The following is a 15825-nucleotide window of genomic DNA, read 5'->3' as shown; positions in this document are numbered from 1 at the left end:
CTTTTTGCCATCTTTATCCTCTCTTTTTTTTGTGCTTGTTCTCCACATTCCTCGCACAAAAAACACGCCAATTTTCTCTCCACATCTTCTTGGTGACGACTGTTTACCAAGAAGATTTCCATCAAAGACCCTCCATGCGAAATATATATTTATTACCAGAGTGGAAATTTTTTATAGAGTGCAAATCAAGCGCGCGAACACCATACAAGCTCATCTTCGACAAACCCAGAAAAGCTTCCAGAGAATATGATCGTCTATAAAATGTTATGATCATAATTTTTTCAATTAAATTGATACACTTTGCTGAAGCCCAGGGCTTTTTCTTCATGTTTGAGATTTTTGGTAGTTGGATTACACTCAACCCTCGGTGCTTTCCGTTTTTAACATTTCCAATATAAATTTCACAAAAATGTTTTTTCATAAATTCCCAACTGAAGAGGGAAGTAAAGGAAATATGACATGAAAACAAACATGAGGAGAGCAAGAAAAGCAGCACAGGTGGGAAAGAAGTGTTATAGGTATATGTCACTGCAGGAAGGAATGTGGAAGACATTTAGGAAAATCGGTGGATACATACATTTGAGAGAAAATGTATAACTTCTCCACATTACACTGACACTTAAATAATCCATAAGGAGATGAATAATGCAAAAATATACTCAAAAATCTCCATCACATCTGACATTTTACATTATTCTTGTGAAAACTTGTAAAGCTCAATCTCTGTTCCTCTTGGGCTTTTCCACAGAAGAAAATTGCGCAATGAGAATTTATAATAAGTAAAAAAAAAATCTTCATGGATTTAGCCAAATGATTTTTACAGAACTTTCTTTTAAATTGCAATTTACTACATTTCCTAATTCTTTTCGCAAATAGCTTTTTTTTCTAGCACGAAAAACAGGATTTTAATACTATATACAATTTAAGCTCTATTTTCGTTGATGTTTCACCTCCTTCCTCGTTGCCTTTTGTGCAGAATTTCTAGAGCGAGTAGAAAGAGTGGAAATGTGGATAACATATTTGAGAGAGTTCTTAAGCTTTCCCGTTCAGGAAATGCACTCAATTTAGAAAATGGTGAGAAAAGCATAAGAAAAAGCTTTGAATTATTTTTCACCTAGTTCAGTTGAGGTGAACTTTTATTGCAAACTGAAAAATCCAATTTTCAGTTTTATTTTATAAATGTTTAATGTGTGAGATTTTGAAAAGAACTTTTAATTTTAAAATATACAATTTTATAAATTATTGTGTTATTAGTCGTTTTATTTATTTTGTTGTTGGATGAAAAATTGGACCACGATTTTATTTAATATGCTAGAAACTTAGTACATAATATAAGGCCTTGTTATTTCTTATTATCTTATGACATAGACACACTTACGACCTAAACCGAGAGACGGCCTAACGTAATTATAATCAAAAGAATGATTTGACTAAATTCCCTTCAGTTTCCCACTAATTAAGCCGTTTCTCGACTGAAGCCGAGAGACGGATTAGTCAGAAACTGATGGAAATGTAATCTGATCATTATTTTGATTATAATCACTCTAAGTCGTCTCTCGGCTTAAGTAGTAAGTGTGCCTATGGCTTTACTTACTTAAAAAATAAGGTTTAAAAAATAAAATATTTTCAAGTGATGAAGTACTGAGATAATTTCACATTACTACTATCCTTCATATATTATTAACATACTATACTATACTACAAATTACACTTAGAAATATTTTGCACTTCAGGTTCCTTTCTAAAGCCAAGGAAATATTTTGCAGTTTATCTTGATTTTCAAGAAATAAACTTAAGCTAAAGAGAAATTTCAAAATTGTTGTAAAGAGACTGTTTTAAACCGGTTTCATCTCTAAAACCCGGTTTTGAAACCGTCTCCAGAATAGGGCGGTTAACCGGTTTTTCGAAATCGGTTAATTTTGTTGGAATCACTACTTCCTCAGTCGTTTTTCTTTTGCTTTTTCCGTAATGTACTGAACCCCAATTCTTTCACTCCAAGGAAACTCCAAGGCTTAGAAGGAAAGATCCTACAGATTATTTTATTTTGTTTTTTTTTCACGTTTCTTCTTGATTAGGGTTACGTGATATAAGTTGGACAATGATACAAGTTGGACAATTTCGCGGGTACAAATTTGACAGAGAATTTTTTCTTAATAAATACAGTACAAAATTTTTATTTTTATATACCAAATATTAAAACTATAGCATAAAACAACATACAAATAAGAATTTAGTACTGTATTTATCAAGAAACAATTTCCTGTCCAACTTGTATCACTACGATACTTATTTTTTCTCTTATATCGCACATTTTAAAATAAACCTATCTAGTACATGTTATGTGGGAATTAATTTGGAATGATTTCACTGAAAACGTAGTACCCTATCAGTAGAACAAATAATATAGAATCCTGTTCAATCTCTTGAAGAATGAAGACGTATTATTTCAATTGTGAGTTACATATTATTGAATTAAAGACATTTGTTAAATATTGAACATTTTTTCTAACCCTACATGTATGTATTAAATATTTTGCTGTACTACAAAAGCTATAATAAGTAAATTAGGGGAAAAATATTTTTGTCTTTTAAATGATGCCGTTGAAGTTTAAGAAAATTTTTAAACGAGCAAGTTATTCTAGCATAAATTATTTATCTAATACTTAGTCTCCAAAGCTATAAAGAGAAGAGAGAATATTGAATATTTTAGTATGTAGCTTTTAATTTAATATTTTTCTTTATTTTTTCTAATAAGTTTAAATGAAAGAGAAACATTTTTGATCAAGAGCTGTTTAGTACATTCCTGTACTGCCTGTACCAATATTAGGAGAAAGGGAGTTACATCGATAAACGTTGTTTTTGCCCATATTTCTAAAGGACACTGGGGTTTGACGTAATTTTTGCTCTACAAATTGTGGAACTGAATTATATTCTTTTGAGGAGTAATTTCTTTTACAAATAAGTAGAAAAATATAATATATCAATGTAGCCCCAATTCCTCTTACTCTCCAGACAATTCACTTTTATTTTCACATTTCACATAATTTGAATTATTAAATTAATCAAAAATTAAACTTAAAAATATTACATGATACCAATTATAAACAATATGCTTCATTTAAGTCTTGGTCGAGAAGCATCTAGACCGACTGTAAAAAACACGACTAACTTCTTAATTTGATTAAGTTGATTATGAAACTAATTCTTATGTACAATTTAGTTTTCCATCCGAAGTTCCCAGAAGTAAAGTGGTGAAATTAACTATTCAAACACAGCGAAAAATTCAGCTGAAGACTTGTTAGTGTTATTAATTCAGCAGGTTGAGACGAAAAAGGGGTTGCAATGGGGTTAGTCTATGCTGCAATTCACAAAGTATGATAAGTGTGTATAATATGAAATTCATGAAAAGCCTCTTTGGGTGCTTCTGAAAGTTTTAAAACTCTATTCATTATTTACAGAATTGAATTTCATTTTCAAACGCTGGTAAAACCATAACTTGTAAGTGAGGTATGACTGGGATGATGCAATAAATTTGAAGTAGATTCGTTTTTTTTGTGTCCCATCTAACTCCACAGGCAGAATAGAAGACACCCAATGGGAAAAAGTTTACCCCAGTAAAATAATCCATATGAAATAAAATTGTGTATCATAGGGGATGAAGGGTAAAGAGAATATTGAGTGAATCATTTATGACATCTTTTTATCTCTAAGAGGATCCTCCTCATTGGAAATAAATTCTTATGTTAGCATCATGACCTAAGAAATATTTCACTAAACTTTCTCTACTATCTGCAATAAGATATCGGATGGAATAGATTTTGGGGGGGAAGACATAGAGGGAAAAATTTATATTGGCTCCTTTTCACAATCATTCCCTTCGATTTCAGACCCCACTCAATTGTACTTTGGGGTTTGATTATTGCGTGTCGTCTGTGAATGCGATAAGAACAAAAACCCGAAAAGAATGCTGAATTTTCTCAAGGGTTGAACTGAAAAATTTCTCTATTGCACTCTTTTCACACTTTCTGTCGATAAATTGGTTATGCTGGAATTGGAAATACGGATTATAGAGAATCGAAAGTCAATTTTAACCGGAATGTTGCAAAAAAAAAAGAACCTAATGGATAGAAAAAGAACGAAAATAGTATTTGTATTAAGTGTTGATTTGGTCCTCTGATTTATAATCGGAAAAATGAAAGGATTCATTAAGCTCTGTTTAATGCATAAATTATATAATGAATTTATTTCAAATTTACAAATCCTTTGCTTGTGGAGAGATTAATTCTTGTTATTATTTGAAAAGCATTTGCTTAATCCATGTGATTATTAATTTTAGTATTTAACTAATCTAAAAATTTATTACTTGTCGCTTTATAGTCATAATCATGTTCATTGGGATAGTTTTGTGGGAGATCAAAGGTCAACCACCCTGGTGGGCCTAATTTTCAACGGATTTGGTTAAATTTGAACTTTTTTGAAAGATCATTTAATTCTAAATCCGATTGCATCGGTCATAATCGGTGATGGATTGGGAAAGTAACGGTAATAGATTTATTTTGAAAATACTGTTTTCGCACTTTTTCAGTCTTTTGACCCATATACAATTTAAACGGTAAGAGATATCAACTTCCGATCTCTGATGACCCCTCTTCAAATGACCTTATCTCGAACCCAACCTCTTTATTTTTCCCTCCTCACCTTTAATGCGTTCCCTCTCCCCCAAAAATAGGTAAAAAATGAGGTTTTTCGAACTTTGCAAAAAATTGGTCCTGACGATTTCGTTCATTTTTGGAAATGTCTTGGAGGTAGTCCAGCTGAACATTTCGTCCTTAGACACCTATCACCGGAAAATTATTGGAATTACTGGAATTATTGAAGGTCAAAGCTTAATTTTCACCCGATTTGTTCAATTAATTGATTAAAAGGTTAATGATTTTTTGAAACCCTCTTCTTGAACAATTTTCAACTTCAAGATAATTTTGTGGTGACTTATATACAAATTTAATTCGACAATAATTTTCTATACATCAGAAAACTTGCGAAAAGGTATATAAGGCAGAGCTCTTTCTCGAGAGTTCGAGCAGCTCGCAAAGCCTCGGACCCCTTTTTTATCTGTTTTAATCATTTATTGAACTGGAAATAGTTTTTTTTATTAGGCTTTAAAATAGTTGAAGGGCAGAATCACATTGACAGTAAAATGCTCGCTGTAGCCTCACCGTATTTCGTTCATTTACGCATTTTCATTGCAATTCTTACACAAATTTTCCATTACCGTATTACCTTATCTCATACTCGGTGGCACTAGGTGAAAATAATAATAAAAACTGAAGAAATAAAAGCAAAATTCGATAAACAGTGAGCAAAAAAACTGTACAATTAATTTCTCGTACAGTTTTTTTTGGTCACCGTTTATCGAATTTTCGTTTTATTTGTTCAATTTTTTATTATTATTTTCACCCAGTGCCACCGAGCATAAGATAAGGTAATACGGTAATGGAAAATTTGCGTAAGAATAGCAATAAAATGCGTAAATTAACGAAATACGGTGAGCATTTTACTGTCAATGTGATTCTGCCCTAAAAATAAATTTTTAAAATGTGTGAACACTTCATTTTGGACATCTTGCTCGGATTCGCAGAATATTATGATCAACGCACCATAACATTTTCTGTGAAAACATTTTTTAATAGTTAAATGAAATCTAGTTCTAGTGAGATCAAGTTCTAGTCGTCTCGTTCACTCTCATAGGAAATTTTGTAAACTTATTTACAAACAAAAGTTTTTCTGCGCTGCGTATTAATAATTTTATTCTGTGTTCATTCATCTTTATTATTTATATTTTGTTTTATGTTAATAATTTTTACGCTTTTTTTGTTAATATTTGGTTTCCTAAATCGCCTAATTTTATAATTATTTACTGAAATTTTACTTTTTTTTTGTCTCAATAAGGAAAATTCTTGAAATCAAAATTTGTAACCCATTCTTTATCATAATTATTCCGTATATCTATCTGTGCCAGATATTTTGAATCTAGCCCAGAACTTTTAGTTATGGATGTGGGGCTTTTCTAGTGGTCGTCTGAACTGTATTTTGAATTTTCTAATGATCGTTATTTTGAGTTGGAGAGTTATAATCACTTTCAGCTTTGAAGTCATCACTCAGGAAGCTTTTCTTTAAGATGTTTTTAAACTTAATTTTAGCAACTTTTTTGAGGTACGAGTTTAGGAGTGACGGAATTTGGCCCCAAAAATAGTTAAGGAGAAGGCTTTAGTGGAAAAATTAAACTGTACACTGCAAGTTTATCAAAATGTTATAACAAAATCGATTTCATTTTGGACCCCTATTGGGGTCGCGCGCCCATGACATAAACGTTAACAACCCAGTCTGTCGATCCTCTGCCATTTCAGGAAGATCTTCGGGTTAAATCCCAAGGCACCCCAAGGCAAGATCCTGAATTTGATTCAGCTACCTTGTCCTGTGTCTGCCCCGAGGTTGAGGTCTCCTTCCTTATTTATTATTACTATTATTATTATTCTTTTTCTTAAATTCTTTATAATTTTTAAGCTTTAGATTCCACAAAAATAAATATAACACGAAATGGTAGCAACATATACAGAGAATATATTTTTATTGAATTTAAAATTTTACTGGTGTTACAGATGGCAAATTTTTCAGAAAAATTCAAAAAATTGCGAATTTTACGTCTTTTTCATAAAGGTTTTAGGGACTATTATCCTCGTGTAATAACATTAGATACTCTTTCATTTGGTAAAAGTTTTAAAATGATTGCATTTGGTTTTATACCAAAACTAAAAAGCACTTAAGAAAAAAATACACCATATTTTTGTACGGAAAATGTATGAGAATGCTCTGCTCTGACCCAGGGGCAGCCTAATAAAAAGTGAAGCTGTTTTTCACTTTTCATTGTAAAAATTTTGCAGATATTGCACCGCGACTTAATCAAATTTGCTCGTAGTTCTTGTATTATTTCGGCGAACATTATGAAATATATATTTTTAGATAGCTTTTAACGAACGATTTCAAAATATATCAGACTGATAAGTCAATTCTCTTTAGGATAAAACTTACCAATAGTCTTCAGTGCCCTCTGCACAAAAACGTATGGAAAAATAAAATGTGGAGAGGCCCCTGTATTACCAAACTAATTATTTAATTTGTACCGATTTATACATTTGGCAACTAATTTTTTTTCTTGAAATCTTACAGTAGACTCTCGCTCAATCGGCTCTTTTTTCAATCAGGCGAAAAATTTTGTTGAGAATTTTCACGATTAATTATGAAGCTAATTTGCTCAAAATCGCTGTAGTTCTTCCTATTTTATCGTGATTCTTTATAATTGAGTGCTGCTTGTGGTATTTTCAAAGGCTTTGATGCCCAATTCTATCGATAAACCGGATGACATTTTTCCCCAAATGCCCAATTGAGAGATAGTCTACTGTATTCGTCAACAGATGTTATTAAAGAGACAGTTTCCAACAGTTTCTCATTTTAAAATGCCAGCTGTCGATTTAGGATTCATCTTGAAAATAATAAAGATTTAGCTGAAGTTCTTCAATTAAAAGTAAAATGCTTTTGTTCGTAATATCTTGTTCAAATTTAAAGTTTAATTATATGGTTAAATAGAAATAATTTCGTAATAGACGAGGTTATTAAGAAAAGTTTTTCTCAAATTTCCATATTAAGTACAATTATTGATCTATAACATATTTTAAAATCTTACAATTGGTTCTTGGAGTATTATAAATTCACTTTCGGGAACTGGCTTAGACCTCTACTTTGAAGACTATATTCCTAGTTCATCACGATCTTTATCTATTTAACTGCACTTTAAAACATAATCTCAATAAATTTTACTTGTCTTTTCATCACTTTTCTGTGGTATATTGCAAAACTTTTCTCAATAAAAACGACATTCATATATCTCTGTCTGCTGGAAAACATTAAAAGTAATTCACAACTCTTTCACAAACCATCGTTGAAATTGAAGATACTTCAAATGCCATTTGGCAATGTCTAAAGCCACCCACTCTTTCCTCAAACTTATTGGACTTTTGCCCCCGCGCTTTTCACCCAGAGAAAGAATGTTGCCGATATTGTGTGGTTCTAACTCTATTATTTTTCTCGTTTTCCACTTGTGATAGGCCACTGTGGACATGGAAGCCCCTGCGAGCAGCTTTGCTACGAATTGCACGACGGAATGTACGAGTGTGACTGCACAGAGGGTTTTGAATTGCAGAAAAATGGCTACAGTTGCCAGGGTAAGTTTCTCATTGCTCCTCCAAGAACAATAATAACTTCCATACTACAAAGCAGTGGGACACTATATATCACATGGGTTGCATAGTGGGATGGAGGGGCCACACATTTTGTAGCTCTTGAACTCAGTAATTTGTGAGTTGATATAGTATTAACCGCATTTACTGGGACACGTGGTCATTTTTCGTGGTACTAATTCTTACTAATTCCTGCAAAGCCATTTTAAGATCCTCTCTGAGGAAATCTCACACATTCAGTACAAACATAGTTAATTACGTCTGCATTGTACAATTTCTTGTTTGAAATTATCCGGCGCGGAGTATGCAAGTGAGATGATTAGGTGAAGTATTTCTAAGGATTTGAGTGAAAGTTTTGAACACCTGGAATACTTTAGTAATACAACTTTTGCCTAAATGCATATGAGAAGGGTTCTGAATTTAGAAACGATATAATGGTTGAGAGAAAGGTATACGGGTGCGAGTTTAGATATCAAGTTTTTAGGGTGTTTTGTGAAGTTTCACCCATGTTGATTGGAATTTCTTAGGATCAGTCTCAATTTTCATCATTATTTTCCTCAATTTTCATCCTCCACTTTACTCTATACTTACCTCTCATGCCAAATGTGATGTAATTGAAGGAATTATACGGTAAAATAATTCCATTTCATTTTATCACTTGAAGAATTTCTCAAGAGCGCACACATTACTCAGACTTTCGAGAGATAAAACTCAAGAATGTTTGCAATAAAACTAAAAGTTAAAATTAAAATTGCTTGGTTGAACATAAAGATGTAATAATGCCGGTAGTGCTTGGGTCAGTAACGCATTTGAAGAATTTCTCAAAAAGGATTTTGCAATAGCTGAAATGATTTACGGGAAAATTTTTAGAAAGTCAGAAGTTTCTGTGCAAAGAACTTCTGTTTTCAGCAAAATCAAGTTTTATACATTTCATACTTCATTTCGATCTCAATCTGAATTCATATTAAATAATACTTAAAACTTATTTAAAAAAGTCTCATAATTCTTGACAATCAATTGAAATTAGGTTATATTCAGTATGAAGAGTAAATATTTATATTCAAATATTTATATTTATTTCTATGTACTGGACTATTTCTGCCACTATGTACATTTCCACCAGGCGGTACTCGAACTCACACCTATGACAGTCGGGCCGGGGTTCACTCCGTCCAAGAGACGAATGCTCTAACCAATTGCACCACGTACCCCCTAGCATTATATATATATATATATATATATATATATATATATATATATGTATATATATATATATATATATATATATATATTTAAAACAAATGCATTAAATTATTATATAATTATTTTAGGATCTATTTCACTATTGAAAATTTCCTACTTTTTAAATCCTGCATTGGAAAAGACATTTTGTGTTTGTATTTAAACTTTGTACTTTAATCTTTGCGTTAGTTATACTTTTTAGAAAGAACAATCTTGCCATGCTTAAAGTTTTAAATACCAAAAAAAGTAATTTAATCAATATAGTGCATATTGATTTTTTACACAATTTACTGAACATCATTTTAATATTTAACATGGTATGAAACACATATCAATTAAGTGAATTACAAGTACAGAATAAATGAGTTAAAAATACTGTTTAGACTTCTCATGCGCTGCTACATTTTAATTTATTGTGATTCAGCTTTTTTTGTGTTTGTTTTTTAATTGACAGCTGAGTAATTATGGACGCTATGAAGCATTGAATAAATGGGATAAAATCGGAAATATTTTAAAGACTTGGACATTTAGTACAAAGTATAAGTTTCACTGATTTGATTTTTCATCAAATTCAATTTAAAGAAAAATGTTTTATAATCAGTATATTAGCAGATTGACCAGTAAAAAAAATGAAAATAAATAATTATAAGAAAAGGGACAGATAATCCTAACCGGCTTATGTAGGTGAGATTCTTAACGTGAGCTAACTCGGAGTGCATGCAAATTCGATTTAGAGCTGAAGTTGGGAGACGCCATTCAGTTATCTTGAATAAAATTCGTGAAATTATACATATTTTGTATTTAAACCAAAATATCAAGGATTTGGATGAACTGACAGAAAAGTGTTATATGGGTGAAATGTAGACCAGAATGTTCTCTATAATTTTTCCATAGAACATGATCTCATCGATTACTCAGAAGCCAAGATAATCGAGGTTTTTTGTTTCTTAACTCGTTTTTTCATCCATCAGAGTGCCCCAAGTAGTCATTTGTTGAACTTCAACTATATCAAAGAATTGTTGTATTCTGTGGGACTTTCCATTTAAAACCCTATTTTAAGTGTCTTGGTGGAGTAGAGGCAGTCAAATTGGCATCTGAGTGATTTCAAAGCGTTATTATGGGAAAAATCAATTTTTTCACACTTAAACGGCAAAATCGGAGTGATAGCGTAGTCTGAGCGGAAAATGATGTATGGACGAAATGTAGAGACAAATGTCCTCTACAATTATGTCGAAGTAATCATCAAAATCGGTTCAGCGACAGTCGAGATAATTGAGGTTATGTGATATTGAAATTCGTTTTTTGACTGTGGCGCCCCTGGTGTTGGTCCCACGAAGTTCAAATGTTCTAGAAAGTTATAGCATTTGGTGAGATCTTTCGTTTAAGCCCTCATTCATCAAAATCGGTCACATAGAACCGGAGATATGATTTTTTAAATTTCGTGAACTTTGACCCCTCATATCTCCGGTTCTATTGAAACCACAGCGCACATACGCACCATTTTGGAAACGTCCTAGACTGGACTACAACATACTAAAATTTCATTAACTTGCACAATGCCGTTTTTGAGAAAAGTGACTTTGAATTTCGATGAATTTTGACGCTATCACAGCGCCACCTGTAGTCACTTTTTGAACTTCCATCTGAAAGTGCTCATCGAGACGAAACCAAAAAGGTAAAATTTATGTCGATATGTTAATTAGAACCGGAGATAGAGGCCGGTCAATATTCGAACTTTGACCCCTTATAGCTCGGGTCAGGGGTTATGGATCGACTTAAGGTTTTTTTTGTTTGATAGGTATAATCAACGGCTACAACATACTAAAATTTCAGCCCGATTGTATAAGGAATTTTTGAGTTATTTAACTTTTAAGATTTAAAAATTTTCTTTTTAATAATAGCGCCCCTAGCGGTGGTTTTATGAACTTGCGATGTTAGAAGAGGAAGTGGCATTTCACGAGAGCTTTCCAAAAAGCCCTCATTTTTTAAATTCTGACAATTAGAACCGGAGTTATGGCCATTTTAAGAAAAATTTTTTGGACCCTTATAGCTCGGGTCAGGGGGGTCGGGGGACCTTAAGTTTGGTATTGATGGAAAGCTCTAAGGCCCAGCTATAACATACTAAAATTTGAGCCCGCTCGATGCCATAGGGCCGGAGCTATTGAGAAAACAAAAAAAGGGGGGTCTTCAAAATGGCGGAAGGAGGGGTGGGGGGTGGGGGGTCAATGCACCATGTTGCAATTTTCATACGATATTTAACCTTTGCCGAAAACCGCAAGTCGATATCTTTTTTAGTTTAGGAGCTATTAAGCTCCAAAGAGCGGCCGGACGGCCGGCCGGCCGGCCGGGAACGTAACTTAGCCCCCCATATATTCGTGATCAGGAAGTGGCGAAACACATTTTGGCCAAGTTTGAGCGCGATCGGAGGACATGAAATTTTGTTAGGATTAGTAGGTGAGATTGTTAAGAATCTCACCTAATAATTTTAAAATGACCAGTGAAAACCGATATTTTGACAAAGAATATCTTACTAGTTCCGGATATTTTTAAAGCGTGTCCACAATAAAATTGTTCCCAAGAATAATGCTTTAAAAATTAAGTCTACATAATATTAAAAAAAAAGAAAAACATTTCTTGAAACTTGAAATTGTAGATTTTATTAGATATATTAGTTTTTTATTCAAGTATTTGATTGGCGAAATCTCGAATCTTCTTCTTGAGTCCTTCCATCAATGTCTGTACAAGATCATCACCGCGGTTCTTGGTTGTCTCATTACATTTTTTCTTGAAGTCCTCGATGTTCTCGACGCTTTTAGCCTTTTTCTTCAGATCGTATTTAATAGGGTAAGTGTGCCAAATTTCGGCATAGTTGCATGCAAGTGTCAAAGTCTCAAGTTTGAAATGTAATATTAGGTGAGATTCTTAACAATCTCACCTACTATAATCCTAACAAAATTTCATGTCGTCCGATCGACCTCAAATTTGGCCAAAATGTGTTTCAGCACTTCCTGATCACGAATATATATGTGGCTAATTTACGTTCCCGGCCGGCCGGCTGGCCGGCCGGCCGGCCGGCCGGCCGGCCGCTCTTTGGAGCTTAATAGCTCCTAAACTAAAAAAGATATCGACTTGCGGTTTTCGGCAAAGGTTATATATCGGGTGAAAATTGCAACTTGGTGCATTGACCCCCCACCCCCCACCCCTCCTTCCGCCATTTTGAAGACCCCCCTTTTTTTGTTTTCTCAATAGCTCCGCCCCTATGGCATTCAGCGGACTCAAATTTTAGTATGTTATAGCTGGGCCTTAGAGCTTTCCATCAATACCAAACCTAAGGTACCCCGACCCCCCTGACCCGAGCTATAAGGGTCCAAAAAAAATTTCTTAAAATGGCCATAACTCCGGTTCTAATTGTCAGAATTTAAAAAGTGAGGGCTTTTTGGAAAGCTCTCGTGAAATGCCACTTCTCCTTCTAACATCGCAAGTTCATAAAACCACCGCTAGGGGCGCTTTTTTTAAAAAGAAAATTTTTAAATCTTAAAAGTTAAATAACTCAAAAATTCCATTGTGCATCGGGCTGAAAATTTAGTATGTTGTAGCCGTTGATTATACCTATCAAACAAAAAAAACCTTAAGTCGATCCATAACCCCTAACCCGAGCTATAAGGGGTCAAAGTTCGAACATTGACCGGCCTCTATCTCCGGTTCTAATTAACATAGCGACCTAAATTTTACCTTTTTGGTTTCGTCTCGATGAGCACTTTCAGATGGAAGTTCAAAAAGTCACCACAGGTGGCGCTGTGATAGCGTCAAAATTCATCGAAATTCAAAGTCACTTTTCTCAAAAACGGCATTGTGCAAGTTAATCAAATTTTAGTATGTTGTAGTCCAGTCTAGGACGTTTCCAAAATGGTGCGTATGTGCGCTGTGGTTTCAATAGAACCGGAGATATGAGGGGTCAAAGTTCACGAAATTCAAAAAATCATATCTCCGGTTCTATGTGACCGATTTTGATGAATGAGGGCTTAAACGAAAGATCTCACCAAATGCTAAAACTTTCTAGAATGTTTGAACTTCGTGGGACCAACACCAGGGGCGCCACAGTCGAAAAACCAATTTCAATATCACATAACCTCAATTATCTCGACTGTCGCTGAACCGATTTTGATGATTACTTCAACATAATTGTAGAGCACATTTGTCTCTACATTTCATCCATACATCATTTTCCGCTCAGACTACGCTATCACTCCGATTTTGCCGTTTAAATGTGAAAAAATTGATTTTTCCCATAATAACGCTTTGAAATCACTCAGATGACAATTTGACTGCCTCTACTCCACCAAGACACTTAAAATAGGGGTTTAAATGGAAAGTCCCGCAAAATACAACAATTCTTTGATTTAGTTGAAGTTCAACAAATGAACACTTGGGGCACTCTGGATGAAAAAACGAGTTAAGAAACAAAAAACCTCGCTTATCTTGGCTTCTGAGTAATCGATGAGTTCAAGTTCTACGGCAAAATTATAGAGAACATTCTGGTCTACATTTCACCCATATAACACTTTTCTGTCAGTTCATCCAAATCCTTGACATTTTGGTTCAAATACAAAACTTGTTTAATTTCACGAATTTGATTCAAGATAACTGAATGGCGTCTCCCAACTTCAGCTCCAAATCGAATTTGCATGCACTCCGAGTTAGCTCACGTTAAGAATCTCACCTACATAAGCCGGTTAGGATTATCTGTCCCTTTTAAATACAAATTGATTTTTTTTATTCTCTCTTCTGAAAGAGTGTTGCTTAGAACCTTGTAAAGAGTTTATCGCTTTATTTACTCTAAAATCATTTTTAATATATTTTAAAATGAATAAAAATATAGACATAGCTTTGGTGCCCTATTTCGGCCACCTTCATTCTCATAGCTCCTTGCCCTTAGGGAATTCTTCCAATATCTTTTTCACGTCATCTCGTTTGTGAAGCTACATTTTTTGTTATTCTTTTGCATTGTATAATCTCTAGAGTACGTAAAATCTAAAAGTTCATAGAAATTCAAGGAACAAAAAAGGTGGCCGAAATTGCAAGCTGGCCGGAATTTGGCAAAGTTACTCTAAGCCCAAAATGTTTCAACTGGACGAAGATTTGGAGTATTTGGCGGATTCATCTCCTGGGGTACATAACGAACGTCGTTCTCCTCATACCATTCTTTGGTTGCTTTTGCTTAATGGCAGGACGCCAAATCTGGCCAGAAGATCGAGGGTATGTAATGGCATCTGTACAGAGGCAACAGGCGTTTTTGGGGGCACTCAGTGATGTAAATTGACGAGTTTATCTTGCCCTGCATGAAGAACGCCTTGCTCTGATACGTCCACATGAGCAGATCGCCATCCCAAACCATGTATTTTTTGGAAACTTTACATAATTTTTATACCTGTACTTCTTCTTACATCCTGTGAAAGACTTTGCGGTGTAATATTGCTGTCCTGGTAATTATTTGGAGTCTCCTTTTATGTATGTTTCATCATACATCAAGATGCACCCACTAAAGCCAGACATCATTTATTAAAGCCAGACATCAGCCTGATTGACTTTGTGCATCCGTGCGATGAAGGGCTGCTTGGGTCTTAAAAGTATTCAGTCTATTCCTCTGTTTGATTTCGTGAACAAGACTGGCAGAACATTTAGGTTTTTTAACCATATCCGTCACAGATGTCGAGGGATTGTTCTTGTAGCGCATGATCACCTTTTTCTCCAAATCTCGATCTCCAATACCTCGATTTTTTTCACATCGAGGTTTCTGGGCAGTGGTTTTACTGTCGAGGAATCGAAGAATCACCCTCCGGACGGTCTGGCGTGAGGTATTTGTGAGTTTTCCAAGGTCCGCGTAATTGATTCCAGGATTTTCTAGATACGTGTACGCGATCAGTTTCCTTCTCTTTTCCATTATTATTTCGGATCTCAGTGAAAAATGAACAGAATTTGATGAGAGTTTCACCAAAAGAAAGGTAAAGGCACGTGTTACAATGTTTACATACAACGAAAATGCGGAGCTATTTACATCTGTCATAAAAATATCAAATCATTTGGAACATTTTATCGTGAACACGCTTTAATTTATGATTTTTATTTGCATAATTTATTAAATATCATTTTCGCTGACCAATTGTACCAAAATGCCGAATCTGCTGAGGCTGTTTTTAGTAATAATTATCTTACCACTGCACTGGTTTCATTTTCATAATTTGTGTTAACATAATTCTTTAACAATTTCATATTTGCAAATACAAATAGA

General features: G+C 34.0%; 1 protein-coding gene across 1 annotated transcript in view; it reads left to right on the top strand.

The window, feature by feature from the left end:
* The window catches only part of LOC129798952 (pikachurin), a 178973-nt gene that overhangs the window by 50039 nt on the left and 113109 nt on the right, over positions 1–15825 (top strand). The window contains exon 2 of the mRNA XM_055842482.1: positions 8163–8279. Within this exon, the coding sequence (XP_055698457.1) occupies positions 8163–8279 (117 nt within the window). The remainder of the gene's footprint in view (positions 1–8162; positions 8280–15825) is intronic.

Source organism: Phlebotomus papatasi, chromosome 1 (genome assembly GCF_024763615.1).
Source record: "Phlebotomus papatasi isolate M1 chromosome 1, Ppap_2.1, whole genome shotgun sequence".
In the NCBI taxonomy this organism is placed as follows: domain Eukaryota; kingdom Metazoa; phylum Arthropoda; class Insecta; order Diptera; family Psychodidae; genus Phlebotomus; species Phlebotomus papatasi.
This window is presented reverse-complemented; position numbering and strand designations above follow the sequence as displayed.